The sequence below is a fragment of the Amblyomma americanum genome, chromosome 1 (assembly GCF_052857255.1).
Source record: "Amblyomma americanum isolate KBUSLIRL-KWMA chromosome 1, ASM5285725v1, whole genome shotgun sequence".
Taxonomy (NCBI): domain Eukaryota; kingdom Metazoa; phylum Arthropoda; class Arachnida; order Ixodida; family Ixodidae; genus Amblyomma; species Amblyomma americanum.
This window is the reverse complement of record NC_135497.1, coordinates 29023639-29039168: the sequence shown is the minus strand read 5'-3', so window position 1 is coordinate 29039168 and position 15530 is coordinate 29023639. Positions and strand designations below refer to the sequence as shown.

The 15530-nt window shown below is 44.1% G+C and overlaps 1 protein-coding gene across 1 annotated transcript in view; it reads left to right on the top strand.

The window, feature by feature from the left end:
• The first annotated feature begins 9024 nt into the window (after positions 1-9024).
• LOC144112361 (TATA-box-binding protein-like) overlaps positions 9025-15530 on the top strand; it is a 37784-nt gene continuing 31278 nt past the window's right edge. Inside the window, exon 1 of the mRNA XM_077645210.1 lies at positions 9025-9103. Within this exon, the coding sequence (XP_077501336.1) occupies positions 9102-9103 (2 nt within the window). The 5' untranslated portion in view covers positions 9025-9101. The remainder of the gene's footprint in view (positions 9104-15530) is intronic.

Sequence of the window (15530 nt, the reverse complement as noted above, 5' to 3'; positions counted from 1 at the left end):
TACACCAAAAACTTTCAGCAATACGCAAGGTAAAAGCCTTCCAAAATTTCTACGCAAAAACCTTCGGCACACACACTTCCGCTAGCCTTTCTACCATGGAGGATTCGCTGGGACGATCGCGACGAGCCGAGTTGGGGACCCGCTTTTCCACAGCTGGTATGACGTTACACATAGGTCACGCTAAAGGTCAATGGTGGATTATCCGGGACGACGGCCAAGAGCGGAAACCTCGAGCAGTATTGCTTTCGCAATAAAATTAAAGAATAAAAACACCTAACACACGCTCATGGCACGTTTTGGTCCCCTGAGCCTTCAAGGAGCGTGACCGTGTCGTGTGCGCCACCAATGTTCCAAACGTCGCTTGGTTCGCTCAACCAGCTTCCATTGCGGTGGCTCGTCGGGTCGGCGAAAACCGAGTGCCATCGCTAGTGCCCCGAGGCTGTTGGGACCAAGGCGGATTGTGGCGAAGGCTGGGCTACATTCTAGAGCACTGTAGCTGGGCCGAAAAGTGGTTTAGCGCGACTGCAGCACAACCAGAGGATGGGGGGGCAAAACACTCATATAAATAAATAATAAAACTACAAAATTGAAATGTAATCTGCCAATAGAAAAGAAAAAATATATTAGCACCTTGTTTTATGAAAGAGGTAAGTCATTTTATTAAAACCTGGCAAATTTTGTATTTTTGCAACACTCTTGACCTGCTCCCTATTCATGAGTGTGCGGTGCATTACAGCGCGTCTTTGCAGGCCTTGTTTCGATACCCGGCTAACCCGGCCACAGTGGCGGGAGCTTACGAAGCGATTTCTTATCGCCAGCTGTCTGCGATGGCGCGCCTGGTAAAGCGTTATAAATTTAGCTCGCGCCGTCTCAAAATGCTCCTTTTGCGAAGTTTTCGTCGTCCTTGCACGTCGCTTCTTTGTCACCGTTCGTAAGATTGCACCGCGCTGCACCGCTGCGGCAGTTTTCTCGGTTTTGTCGTTTCCTTCGGCGTGCGGCCAGTGCGCAGTCTTTTTCCGTCTTTGCACGCTTCGCGCTCTTCTTTTGAAGCGCTTAGCGCTTCATTTCAAGATGAGCTTGCGGCATGTGAAGAAACGATGCTCCGTGGTACACTGCAACAGCGTGGATAGGTAACCACTGGTGTCAAGCTACACCGATTCCCGCTGGACTTTCACAGGTGAGCTCTTGACAGTGTCGTCGTCTCTAGGTATGCACGATAGCTTCGATATGGTTTCGCCGGGCTGTTCGCTCGTGTTTCATAGCTATAACCCGTTCGTGCGTACTTGGCTTCATGTTTTCGGGGATATTATGTACTACACTGCAGGGCAACACACTTTCAGTGCTGAGGTGTGCGAAAGAGGCCCACATTTTTCTAATTTATAGTGAGTTTCATGCAGCTGACTATCACCAACGTGAACATTCACACCGGGCTCTCAGGAGCAACCACGTGCACGCTACTGACCGGGAGGCCCATTTAGAACAAAGTTTGCTACCTGACAGCTCCGAGTACGACATTGTTTAGTTTTGCAAAACCATGAAGCCAATTTGAGGATCCCCTCGCAGCTGGGAGTATCGAAACTCAGCCTCGTGTATGTGCGCGGCTTTGAGGAGGCTTTAACTGGATTCGCTCAGCAGGAGTTATTGCCTGCCTTGGTATTGCTGTCCTACATATACATGACTGTCAGGGTAATTTTAAACGCACTTCACTCTCGTCACTCGTTGAGCTTAGAAAAGCAGCTAGCCGCGTGGCATGAGGATGAGCGTTACCGCACTCTGGGGCGCAGAGAGCTTGGCGCGAGCATAGTTCAGATGTAATGCAAGTATAATTTACTGCAGTTAGCAGTGACAGGAATAATGACGCATTGGCGTTTCGAGTATGCGTATTCCTTTTGGCGCAGTTGTATCTAACGTGCATGTTGCATCACGGCCAGGTGCCGAGCGTGGGTGCAGTTCTGCCGCAACGTCAGCCTGGAGAAGGTGCCGTCGCAGCTACGAGAACTCAGGATTTGCTCGAGGCACTTCGAACCATCTGTGTATCTGACGTCAGGAAGGCTGCGACACGATGCTTTGCCTACTCGAGCAAGCATTGCCGGTAATTTTTGTTATCAAACTTTTAAGGCATTCGCCGCCCTTGAAATGTCAGGTTTTGTGAAAAAATGAAATTTTTCCTTTTTGTCGTAACCGTAAACAGTCTAGCGTCTTTTGCAAAACGAATTATGTATCTGTGTTGTGGCTTTAAAAATTACAGTAAATTTTTACCTGCACCCTGCTAAGCGAAAACGAAAATGGAAGTATCGCTTTCACGTGAGCACATATAATTATATACATATCGTATATATATATATATATATATATATATATATATATATATATATATATATATGTGTATATGTATGTATGTATATATATGTGTATATGTATGTATGTATATATATGTGTATATGTATGTATGTATATATATGTGTATATGTATGTATGTATATATATGTGTATATGTATGTATGTATATATATGTGTATATGTATGTATGTATATATATGTGTATATGTATGTATGTATATATATGTGTATATGTATGTATGTATATATATGTGTATATGTATGTATGTATATATATGTGTATATGTATGTATGTATATATATGTGTATATGTATGTATGTATATATATATATGTGTATGTATGTATGTATGTATATATATATATGTGTATGTATGTATGTATGTATATATATATATGTGTATGTATGTATGTATGTATGTATATATATGTGTATGTATGTATGTATGTATATATATATGTATATGTATGTATGTATATATATATGTATATGTATGTATGTATGTATATAATATTCGTTTTACGTCTCTTGTATGCACTGTACACTGTATGTGAGGTTCGTGACAAATGTCCAACATAGCATAGAATTAGGTTTGTGCTTGTGGTAAGCTAATGGCACAAGCTTAGTAGGCGAAGGGTGCTCAAGCGAATTTCTAGGCACGGGTGCGGAAAAAGTACACTGACGGTGTGAATACTCTTGCCTGATATTTCCGGTAAAAAAAAGGATAATGGAAGTGGGATATTCGATAGTCTGGTATGGCAAAGGGCTCCAAAGGATCTTAACGTGAGTCTGTCAGTCTTCCGGTTCAGGCTGTTTGATGCCGCTAGCCACTTCAGCAACGGAAACCAGGCGACTCTACATGTTTTGCAGCAAGTTGGAGTTGAATCTTTCATATTCACCGTGAAACCTTGTCTCATGAACGGTCCCTGTCGTGTCCAGAGGGCATTCTCGTCCTTCCTTTGATAGCTCAAAAGAAGTGAGGGGGAAAAAAGGGTGAGCCTTCCTAAATGTTTGATGAATTTTAGTACTCCAGAACTTTGCTTTCTTGTATGCAGAGCTTCTTTTTTCATCTTCAGTCTTATCGGGATGCAATCTTATGCCGACTTGGGCAAGGTACGCTTGGTGAAAAGCTTCTCGAGATATTGTGTGCTCATGTGTTATGTATCAAAGCATGCACTGAACGATTATAGAAATGCACTAAATTGTTTGTGTTGTTGCCTTTTTCCTCAATATGCTAGCGAAAGCCAATGTTTGTACAGGTTTTTATTTTTTGCGATAATTGCTTAAGAATTCATCTTGTTGCATCTCATTGCGTAGGCCATAGGCTGACCTGCATAAATCTGTAAACAATATGGGGCACATTACTTGATTTGCGAGCTATCGTTGTTTGTGTGACAGGCGAATTTCGCACTCTTCAAAGTAAAACATAGCATATGAAAATTGCAAATGATTTACTGGTACTCCACAGCTGCTGATGACATCAAACTAATGTGCCTAACGATTAAGGGTGGTAAACAGAATTTTATTTCATTGGATAAGCATTTTTCTTTCTAGAGTGATGACAATGTGAACCGCATGCTGTGGAAGCTATAGTTCTTTGGAAATTATTTACTATAAAGGTACTGAATTCTCTTTTCTCTCCGCAATAATGTTGGCATTTCAGACACCTCAAGCGAATGCAGCAGCGACATGAACTGTTCACAATCTCTGAGCGAAACTTCGGCATCAGTGCGCCGGGCTGGAGAACCAGGTGAGCAGGGTTGTATGCATAACTGACATAAATCTTTTGAAAATGGTGACGACTGAAAGCTCATTGGACTGCTTCCTATGATAGCTGCTGTCTCCGGTGAACCTGTTTCCAAGGGGTACGTCCAGAGTCGGTCGTCCCAGTCGCTGCTACTCTTCCAAGAAGGTGATTGTTATTTCGTATCTGCTCGAACAGCCTGAGGAGGTATGGCTCAGAAATATGCTACAATTCCTTGTCTGTGCGCTGTGCAGATGCAGATGGTGCCAGCCCTACTGGTTCTACGCTGAACCAAGATTGTTCCCACGCCATTGGCTTCATAATGGTTCAGTGTAAGTGTTAATTCCGCCTGTGGCGCTTAGTTATTATTTGTGCATTGTTGGGTTGCTGGCTTCCCTGTCAGAACTGTGCTGTCACTATATTTTGTTCTTTATATTCTGTGGGCGCAGCTGACCACACATATGCAGGACCAAGCACTGAAGCAAGCGCTTCATCTCTGGAACCTGGCACGGCAGGGGTGGCCGCAACACTGTCAGCGAGTACTGATCTGTCACCAGGAGCTCCGTTCAGCAGTTCGCCTCTTTCTTATGAAGGTTAGCAATTTTACAACGCTTTCGCAATATTGCGCACTTTTTGGTGCTACAGGACTACATGCAGCTATGACTAAACCCGACGTAGCAACTTATTGCTCTTCCGTCGACTCTGTACGTTGCAGGATCTTTCACCAGCCCCATCAATGAAAGGCGGCCACTGCAGAAACTTCGAGCCAAGCTCAGGCAGCTGTGTAACCGCAACAAGAGGCTGCAAGGACTGCTGCTTCAGCGCCGTCGCATGAAGACCACTGCCGAATTGGTAGATAGTCTGCGTGAGCATTTAACACCAGCTGTTGCTGCTTTTGTTGAAGCTCAGTTAAAGATGCACAATGTCAGCAGGTTTGGCCGTCGATGGTGCAGCCAAAACAAAACCTTTGCTTTAGGTTTATACTTCCACAGCCCAAAAGGTTACAGATATTGCAGGAAACTCCTGAAACTTCCATCTGTTAGGTCACTGCAGCTGTGGCTTGCACGCGTACCATTGAGGGTTGGATTTTATCCTGAAGTTTTTGATTTGATCGAGAAACGGGCAGCGTCTTTTCCACGGCAAGACAGGGCTTGCACCATAATTTTTGATGAAATGCATGTTTCAAAGGAGCTGTCGTACAATCCAGTGTCGGACAGATTTGAAGGCCTTGAAGAGTACAGTGCAGCACAAGGTCCAAATCTTGCAAACAAGGCGCTTGTGTTCATGGCCAAAGGAATATGTACGCCGTGGAAGCAGCCTCTTGGCTACTTCTTTGCAGATAAGGCAGCGCCTGCAACTGTTCTCTATGACCTCCTCTTCAAATGCCACAAAATGTTGGTTGGAGCTAGATTGCAGCCTGTGGCTGTGGTTTGTGATCAGGGGAACCAAAATGTTTCTCTGTTTTCGAAACTTGTGACCCCTGAAAAGCCGTACTTAAGTGTGAATGGTGAACCGCTTTTCTTTATTTTTGATCCACCACATTTGCTCAAGTGCTTGCGCAATATGCTCTTCAAGTATGACTTCAGGGTAGGCAGTGACACAATTAAAAGCTCGTACATACGACAGGCTTATGAGAAGGATCGAGAAATGCAAATTCGGTCCATCCCAAAGTTGAGTGCCCGGCACTTTAATTTAACTTTTGCTTCGAAGATGTCTGTGAAACTCGCAGCACAGGTATTCAGCAATCATTGCGCTGCTGCATTGTGCTCATTGGTAACATTCCAACAGTTGCCATCAGAGGCTATCCACACAGCCAGATTTGTTGAGAGGATTGATAGACTCTTTGACAGTCTAAATACTTCACAGAAGCGGGGAAAGTCTCCGTATGCATCTGCAATTTGTGCAGGATCTGTGCATGAAGAGTTTTTGGAAGAGTGTATTGCAGTTTTCGAAAACATCGAAGTTCTAGGCTGTGCGCGGCAGCCTCTTTGCATCCGTGGCTTCTGCCAAACTATGAGGGCTGTGCTGCTGTTATGGAACCACCTGGCCTCTCGCTATGGTTTAACATACCTCCTTACCAGGCACCTGAACCAGGATGCACTTGAAAACACCTTTTCAATTGTTAGGTGGAAATCTGGATCAAACAGCAACTCGTCTTGCCGGCAGTTTCAAGCAGCATTTAGGCATCTTTTAGTTAACAACCTTTTCAAACTGTCGGAAAGCAGCAACTGTGCTGAAGACATGTCTAGCCTTCTAGCCACTCTCCCAATTTGTTTATCTAAGTCTGCTCCTTCTCTCTGTACAGCTGCCACATCTTTGCCAGTTGCAGTAGAAGTTTTGCCATATGATTATCAGTCTCCAATACTAGAGAACAACATTGTCTATTTTGCTGGCTGGCTTGCCTACAAGTTTATGAATGATCACAGGTGTGTTACAGGGCCACATACGTGCGAGGTGAGGCTAGAAAATGCCGCCTTTGCCAATCAGAGCCAAGTTCTCTTGTACTTAAGTGTCAAAAATCCTGGAGAAGGTGACTTTGGGAGCCTGTCAGTTCCTACACCCTCGTTTGTAGCTTTCATCAATGCTTGCGAGCAGGTTTTTGTCGCATCTAGTGCCAATATTGTGGGAAAAGAACAAGTAGGGCATGATCTGTGCATGTTGCTTCATGCCAAGGTAGAAAAATCGCTGACTGTGTGTGGTGATGACGTTTATGATGGTTTGTTTGCCCTGTTCGTCAGGGTGAGGCTGCATTGGCTTGCACGCAGAAAAAATCTTGAACTGCACAGTCAAACTACTAAACGGAAAGCCACGAAGCAAGCACTGAGGCTAAGCAAATGAAAAGGATGCAATTCCCGAGCTGTTGGCTGAATATTTTGTGAAGTTGCAGGCTATTATGCAGCCTTTGCAACAAATCAGCTTAGTCTGGTTTAACGGTTGCAAAGGGTTTTTTTCTGGTTCACAGCCTAGTTTTATTCTTTTATTTTTTACTTGTGTATTTTGATTTGCTACGATGTGACGTGGTTGCTCACAGGGGCAATGGTTTAACAATGTAGCATCTTTCATCGTTCATTCCACTATGTCGCTCTTTTAGGGTACTTTTATGCCATGTACAGCCTGTTCAAGTGTCACCTATGTACTTGTGCAATATTGTCAGATAAAACGCCATACCGATAAAGCGAATGCCTCTGAAAGGAGACTTTCTAGGCAATGGATTAACCTAGTTTCCGTGGCGCTGGGATTAATTTTTCCACCTGCTCGCCCCCCCTGCAGTTCCGTGCTGGCAGGTATAATGAAATCAACCATTGTCATCATAACTACCATTCGGCACCACTGGCTACCAGGCCACCTTTTAGCAGGCTAGTTGCATCTCAGAGTTTTTAGTAGGATCTTTGTCAGCGCAACGAACAGAACAGCGCTGGACTTTTATCTGGCTATATTGTAGCGTACAGTACACTGATTACATGCTTTACTGCCCCGTGAATGTCCTTGCACTTCACTGTACGCTGTACTTCATGTGTACTTTTGTTGACGTAAAATTACTTCAAATTTATCCGGCTAACGACTAGAAGTACTCTGGAGATGTATGGTATTGTATGGTATGGTATGGTATGGTATGGTATGGAGATGTATGTATGGTATGGCTCAATGTATGGTATTTGCTCCTACGTTGAGCACGTTTGAGGGTGCTAAAGCTGGCTTTAACATTGCCTTGCAGATGTAAACGCACCTGCTATATTCTTTCAGCTGAAGAAATTAAATGTGAAGAATAATCCCAGTGTGCTCTATGGTCTGTGTTGATGCGCCTACTTATGTCATGTTATGTTTGCTTCAATTGAAGCTGTCGTAGCATTGTTTTCTATACTTTTCAATTTCCTAACTGACAACGTTCGTGGCACTTCAGGGCTTTTTCCTATCTGCACCAAGGCTCTGCACTGTGACTATTGAGATGATTAGCCAACTTAAACAATACTGCTTGTGCTGCCTGTGACATGTATTTTTTGTTTGTGTGCCAAGGGTGTGCTTTGTGACTGTATTTGTTTGGTTGCTGCAATAAACAATGAATATGAAACTATGAAAACCATACTTGCCGTACACTCTATTGCGAACTGTGCACTTGAGCCAGTGTTTTGTGCATCATACCTTGCTGTACTCAAAAGCTCTCAAAAGTACTAGCACCAGTATTTGCACTACGAATCATGCATGCTTCGCCAGTGTCTGGAAGTGTTGCTGCCTTTCTATGCTGCCCCTCCTTTACCAGTCACTTTCATTGCGTTCCCAATTGCACCTTAACAAGGCCATAACTAGCAGGAACTCGAGCACATTTGACTGGCAAAGGTTGGGGCGCGCTGAAATGCAGCAACCTTCGAGAGATACGGGCTCGAAAACGCGGTTTCTACAGAAAGACCGCTTTATAATTCGCGCCAAAAGCATACGTATGCGTGACGTCATTCTACGTCACGTTTGCGTAGTTTGCCCCCCAAAATCCAGGAGGCGCTGGAGTGCCCATGAGCCGCCATTTTTTGGACCAATGGGCGTCTATGGAGCCTTCGCTACCAGTATACATCTACCATGGTTGGGACCGCTGATCGCGTTATGTGGCATGGGGCCTATTGAGGAATTGTCCTGTGCATCCGAAACCGACGGGTGGAGGCCTGCACATTCCAACACGATGTGCTCGATGGTTTCATCAGCGCCTCCGCAAAGTTGACACGTCGTGCTCATACCCTCCGTGTACTTTGCTCGAAGACATTTGGTGCCCACTGTTGCCCAAGAGCAACAGCCTAAAAACTTTTTTCTTGAACGTGCCCTGCTGCACGATACTGCTGGCGCCATCTGTGGAATGTACTAAGACTAGCGAGCATCTTGAGCTTGAAGTAAATACATAGAGATGGCAGCACTGCTCCTTTTTATTTTATTTATTTATTTATTTAAGCATATTGTAAGCCTAGTTAGGCTCTTACAGGCTCTTTGTTGTTTTTCTGGACGGTTCTGACAGGTGCCAGCACAAGGACCGCACATGTGAGTAAACTTGTTCAGTTACGGCGGTATAGGGCACTACTATGACAACTGTCAGATTTAGAATAGCTCATAAGGTCTTCTACGAGGAGGCTAAACGGTGTTTCCGCAATTTATACGACAAACTTTTACGCGCCAAAAGTGGTGTTGCCCAGGAGCAACAACGGGCATATGCGGAGGCATGATCACATGTAGGGAGATATCGTTTGTGGGAGTTTTTGCTGTGCTGAAGGTAAAGCAAAGGAATAGCAGAATGTTCATTCTACCAAATAGGATACGCCTTCCTCATAAGGTCATATTTTGTGCGATGTCAAATAAAAAAAAAAAGTGGCTTACTGATGAAGAAATTCAGGAGCTTATCTTTCTTCCGGACGGTAAATTGTCCGACGCTGACTTCGACAGCGACCCGGATGACCCCGACTATGATCCGAGAGATGCTCGAAAATTGATTGATACCTGTCCACTAGAAATAGTGACCAATCTTCGTGACAAAGAGCCATGCGTAGAGGATGACGAAGGAATGTCAGGCGGTAATTTTGAAGCTTTGCCGGGTACTTCTCGTGCCCACTCGGTGGCTCCGCGCAAGAAAAAGAAAGAAAAAGTTCGCAGAACATGGAGGAAAGAAGACCTTTCCGTTGATGACACTGACTGGAAGGGGGAGCTGCCCTCTCCGCCCGACGAGGTGCTAAGCCCTTATGAATACTTTCGTTCGTTTTTTGATGAAGATATGGTAGACATATTGCGCTATCAATCAAATCTGTATTCTACCCAGAAGAAAGGCACCTGTGCAAACATCACCGAGGAGGAAATGAAGTATCTTTCCATATTGTTGATTTCAGGGACAGTCACCAGTACCTCATTACCAGATGTTTTGGCAGCGCGGCACAAGATTTGCGCCTGTGGCGGACCTCATGTCGAGGAATCGCTTCGAGGCCATACATCAGTGCCTACACATGAATGACAATTTGCAGGCAGTACCACGGGACTCCGAGGGCCACGACCGCCTTTTCAAGGTGTGCACTTGTGGACCGACTGAAGAAGAACATGAATGTTGTGGCTCCAGAGGAGCGGCAAAGCATTGACAAACAAATTATTCCATTCAAGGGGAGGTCACCCCTAAAGCAGTACGTGAAATCCAAGCCTCACAAGTGGGGTTATAAAGTTTTCACGAGGGCAGATTCTTCCGGCATGATGCATGACTTCATCATCAGGTAAAGGCACTGTGCACGACCATGGGTTCGGCATCTCCGGCGATATAGTCATTGATCTGGTGAAAGATCTTCCAGAGCACAAAAGCCATAAGTTACTTTTTGATAACTGGTTTACCAGCCTGCACCTTGTGGAGGAACTGAGTTGCAAAGGATTCCTGTGTGTTGGCACCTTCAGGGCCGACAGGACAGAGAAGTGCCCACTGGCTGTTGATGCAGCTCTCAAGGCGCAAGGAAGAGGCTCCGTGGATTTTCGCTTGGATGAGGAGTCTAATATTGGAATCATCAAATGGTTCGATAACAGCTCTGCCCACCTTGTGTCCACCTATGCTGGCTTCCAACTAAGCGACATTAGTAAGCGTTGGAACAGCAAGGAAAAGCACATCGTCGATGTTCCACGCCTTTTTGCCATAAGGGAGTATAATGCCTTCATGGGAGGTGTTGATCTCGCTGACATGCTCATTGAGTTGTATCGCACGGACCACAAGTCCAAAAGATGGTACATGCAGATATTTTTTTGGATGATTGATGTTTCAGTTGTCAATGGGTGACTGCTGTACAAACGTCACGGTGCTCAGCTGTCCGTCCAAAGAAAGTTGTCACTCCTGAACTTTCGAGCTCAAATTGCCCAGACCCTTGCACTTGTGAAGTCAAACCCATTGAAAAGAAGATCAGGTGCCGCCTTGGAATTCTGCGTGCAAAACAGATGATCCATTGTCCAGTGACACCAAGGCCCACAGTGGACATGAGGTATGATGGCATGAATCACTGGCCTCAGTATGGTGAAAAGAAGAACCGGTGTAAGTACTGCAAATCCGGCTACACTTTTCTATACTGTGCAAAGTGTAGCATGCACCTATGTCTCCTTCCAAGCCGCAACTGCTTCAAGGCATTCCATGTGAAGTAGGACTACAGATGCCCAATATTGCTCTGGAGCAACACCTCATTATGCAGCCATGAATAAACATGATTTTTTTCTGACAGCAAAATTCGCATATTTTGTCCGTCCTATATGCATGCTAAATTTTCTGTGATGCTCCATATTGAAATAAAGCTTTGGGCATCAAAGGGTTAAGGCGACAGCCTTTAATGGCTCATAATATCGTCCCGTTCGCAGAGGGTGTCACGTTTATCTCGGGAAGAAAAAAAAAAGAAAAAAAAGGTTGCTTCAGATAGAGGAGGAAAAAATAAACCTAGAAGCCAAATAAGCTATTAGAAACTGACGCGGGCTGCATTTCAGCCACAGCTGCACGGGTGTCGGCCGGTAGTCCACCACCGGCAGAACAGGTAGCGCTCATTTCGACACCCGCGCACCGAGGGTTGAGGGGAAACGAGAAAGCGCACGTAGTGGCCCAGGATTAGCTGCCTTCCGGAATCCCAGTGGTGTCTTGTGCACAACCCTGTCCCCCTTGCGCGATGAGGAGCTCCTACAGTTCGATGACGATCTTAATACGTATCAGCAAATCCTAAATCATTACAATTTAGGCAGAGCGCTACTTCCAAAAGCAAGTAAGCAGCTAACCAAAAACGAAGAGGTTGCGTGGTGCAAGCTACAAACCGGAGTATTCCCTAACCCTCAGCTTTACAGCAGGTGACATCCGAAGATTTTCAGCCTCAGGTGCAAACGTTGCGAGGGCATAGTGGACATGATGCATATGATGTGGATATGTCCGAGTTTTGGACAACTTGATAGAATGGATGAGTCCTGGGAGGCACTGCTTCACAACGAGGACGAAACTAAACAACGTGAAGTTATCCGTCTCGCCATTGCTGCTGCTGAGATCCAAGAGATCCCAGTCAACGGCTGAGGGGGAGGACATGGCTTGGGACCGAGTGGCGCCTCGGATGCCGATCAACCTTTTGATGCGTGCAAATAAATGTTATTTCTCTCTCTCTCTCTAGAAGCCAAGTTTGATGACTGTAGAATAATTAGTTAATTCATTATAGGCAAAAATGTCAAAATTGCGTCGAAATAGCACGGACGTCGATATATCCAAGAGAACGGTTTGACGCCACATCCACCGGAAGTCGTCACGGCATAGTGAATAGTCGGAAAAACGTATTTGTGTCAAATTAGATGAAAAATGTGTAATTTATTTATTTATTTATTTATTTATTTATTTATTTATTTATTTATTTCAGTACCCTCAGGGCCCGAGGGCATTACAGAGGGGAGTGGGGTACAATAGACAAAATAACAAAGGAACAGCAGTCACAAGTAACACGAAAATGTGAACAAGAATATGGCTCGTGCAAATCAGTAGGTTACAGCAAATACAATCAAACGAATTAACAGTCATTTAACACGAAATTATGAGCAAAGAATAAAAGTAAGCATAAAAGTAAGCATACCACGCAGACCAGGTCTGTTTTAACTACCACATAAGCTGAAAAGAATAAACGGCAGGGCGCAAGAATTACATGTACTATGTTACCATCAAGTTAGTTAAAGCCGATTTAAACACAGAACGGTTACTTATTTCGACGACCGATCGGGGAAGGTGATTCCATTGTGCCGATGTGCTGGGGATGAATGAGTTGTAAAAGTGGTTTGTTTGGCATGAAAGAATACCAACTTTATGACGATGATCGATCCGAGCTGAAACGTAGCAAGGTGGCGTTATAAATTTTCTCTTAAGGATGGGGTTATCGTAGTAAATCTTATGGAATAGACAAAGGCGGGATATATTTCTACGTTGCGACAGTAGTGGGAGTGATAAGCTTGATTTCATGGCACTGACACGAGTTACGGTGATAATTCGAGAGAATGAAATGGGCCGCACAGTTCTGTACAGATTCGAGTTGGTATATTAGTGTCTCTTGATAGGGGTCCCAGATAGATGCAGCATATTCTAGTTTACTACGAACCAACGACTTGTAGAGAAGCAGTTTTACGGAGCTAGAAGAAAGATTAAAGTTACGGCGTATGTAGCCCAGCATGCGGTTAGTGTTATTGCTTACATAGTCTATGTGTACTTTCCAAGAAAGATTATGGGAAATGAAGACACCTAAATATTTGTAAAAAGGCACAGACTCAAGGCTGCAATTATTAAGACGATATGAAGGGAATGTGGTGTTACGACGAGAAACCCGCATGTACTTGCACTTTTTTATGTTTAGTTCCATGTTCCATTTGTTAGTCCATTCAAGAGCATGATCAATATCCGATTGAAGAAGAGCTATATCAGAGTCACTGTTAATTTCGCGGTATATGACGCAGTCATCAGCAAAAAGATTTATTGTTGAACATAGATTGTCAGGTAAGTCATTGATATATATAAGAAAAAGCAGAGGCCCTAGAACAGAGCCTTGTGGTACTCCAGATCCAACTGGAGAAGTGAAGGAAGAAACATTATTAGCGGTGACAAATTGTGAACGATTAGTGAGAAACGAATGCAGCCACCTAAGAATGTTAGGGTCGAGGTTAAGTTTACTAAGTTTAAAAAAAAGCAGTTGATGAGAGACCTTGTCAAACGCCTTTGAGAAATCGAGGAATATGCAGTCGACAACGGAACCCCTGTCGAGGAATGAATTTAGATCATGTGTGAAGGTTAAAAGCTGTGTTTCGCAAGAAAACCACTTCCGAAATCCATGTTGACTGTCCGTAAAAAAGGCATTAGAATCAAGGAACGATGCAAGGTGAGAGTAACTAATATGCTCCATGATTTTACACGGAATGCTGGTAAGTGAGATGGGTCGATAATTATGCGGGGAATGTTGATCACCAGATTTATGCAAGGGAATCACCTTCCCAACCTTCCAGTCATCAGGTATACATGCTGTTTCAAGAGATTGCTGAAATAGGTTAGAGAGTATTATTGCGCTGTATACTTTGGTTTTAATCAAGAACTTAGAACTAATGTTATCAACACCACATGATGAAGAAACCTTTTGTTTTTCAACTATTTTTTCCACTCCAGCAGGATCAAAGAATCCATCGGTAAAAAGTCAGCACTGTTATATGCAGGGGTTACCGAACACTGATTTTTGGAAAAAGCTGAAATGAATACACTGTTTAAAACATTTGCACATTCATTAGGATGAATTAGTTGGTCACTGGAGTCTTTAAGGCTGATGGATGAATTGTCTTTTTTGTTAACTACGCTCCAAAATTGCCTAGGGTTATTTATCAAAAGGGAAGGTAATGTGTCATTGAAAAACAAATCTTTGGCATCCTTCAGTGCACTTTTATATTCAAGGGCCGCGGCCTGATAAGCAGTCCAACGTTCTTGGGAACCGGTTAGTTTTGCAGAGCGGAACATGTATTTTTTCTTATTACAGAGCCGTTTTAACGATTTAGTGAACCATGGTGATTGACGGTTAGAGGTGATGACTAAGCGTGGAACATATTTTTCAGTGAGCGCAGCAACTTTTTCTTTAAACAGGCTCCAGTTAGCATTCACGCAGCGATCATGAAAGCTTAGCAAGTAATAATTAATACTCAAGATCTCCGAAAGATGTATAACTTGGGTATCGATATAGCCACGGGAATGGTGTGACGTCACATCCACCAAATGTCGTCACGGCATATTGAAGATTGTCACAGAATGGTCGGCTTTCGCCTCTCAGCACTTTATTTGCCAAAGTGTCCCGTAATTTTTTTGTCTCTCCTAAAATGTCTTGTGAACGTTCTCACAGCTTTGGCCGCTATTTTTTGTCTTCGTAAGTTATGTTGACTATAAATACCTTTAGCCTAGGGCTTACTGCTACCGCGTACTTCGGGCCGCCACTGCCGACGTGCAAATTGAGCTGAGAAAGCTAGATGGCACCACATTCATGTCAACACCGTACTAGCCTGCCTCGTCGGGACCAATCGGCACCTGTGCAGCGCAGTGGGCGGTGAGCGGTAGCAGTACGCGCTATGCTAAAAAATGTCAAATATTTGGTACCGTCATTTCTGCTGATACCGCTGTTCTGCCAAAAAAAGAACCTGCTTCTTCCTTCCCGCATTAAACTGTACTGTGAAAGCAATGACACCCGTGGGATGAAGCCAGAGAGTGTATGAGGTGAAAAGATTTATCAGGCTCTTTTTCTCAACAGCAGTAATTAGATCTCAGTCCACACAAAGAAGTATGCTGGGCTGTTCACTCTGAGAAAATAACCGTCAGCTGAACCTGATGAACTATAAAAAGGTGCACATTGGAGCTATGCCAACATGCATTCTGATCTTTTTTTTCCCAGGTTGTTTATTGTCCACAAATAATTTTGCTGCTCTTCTGTGC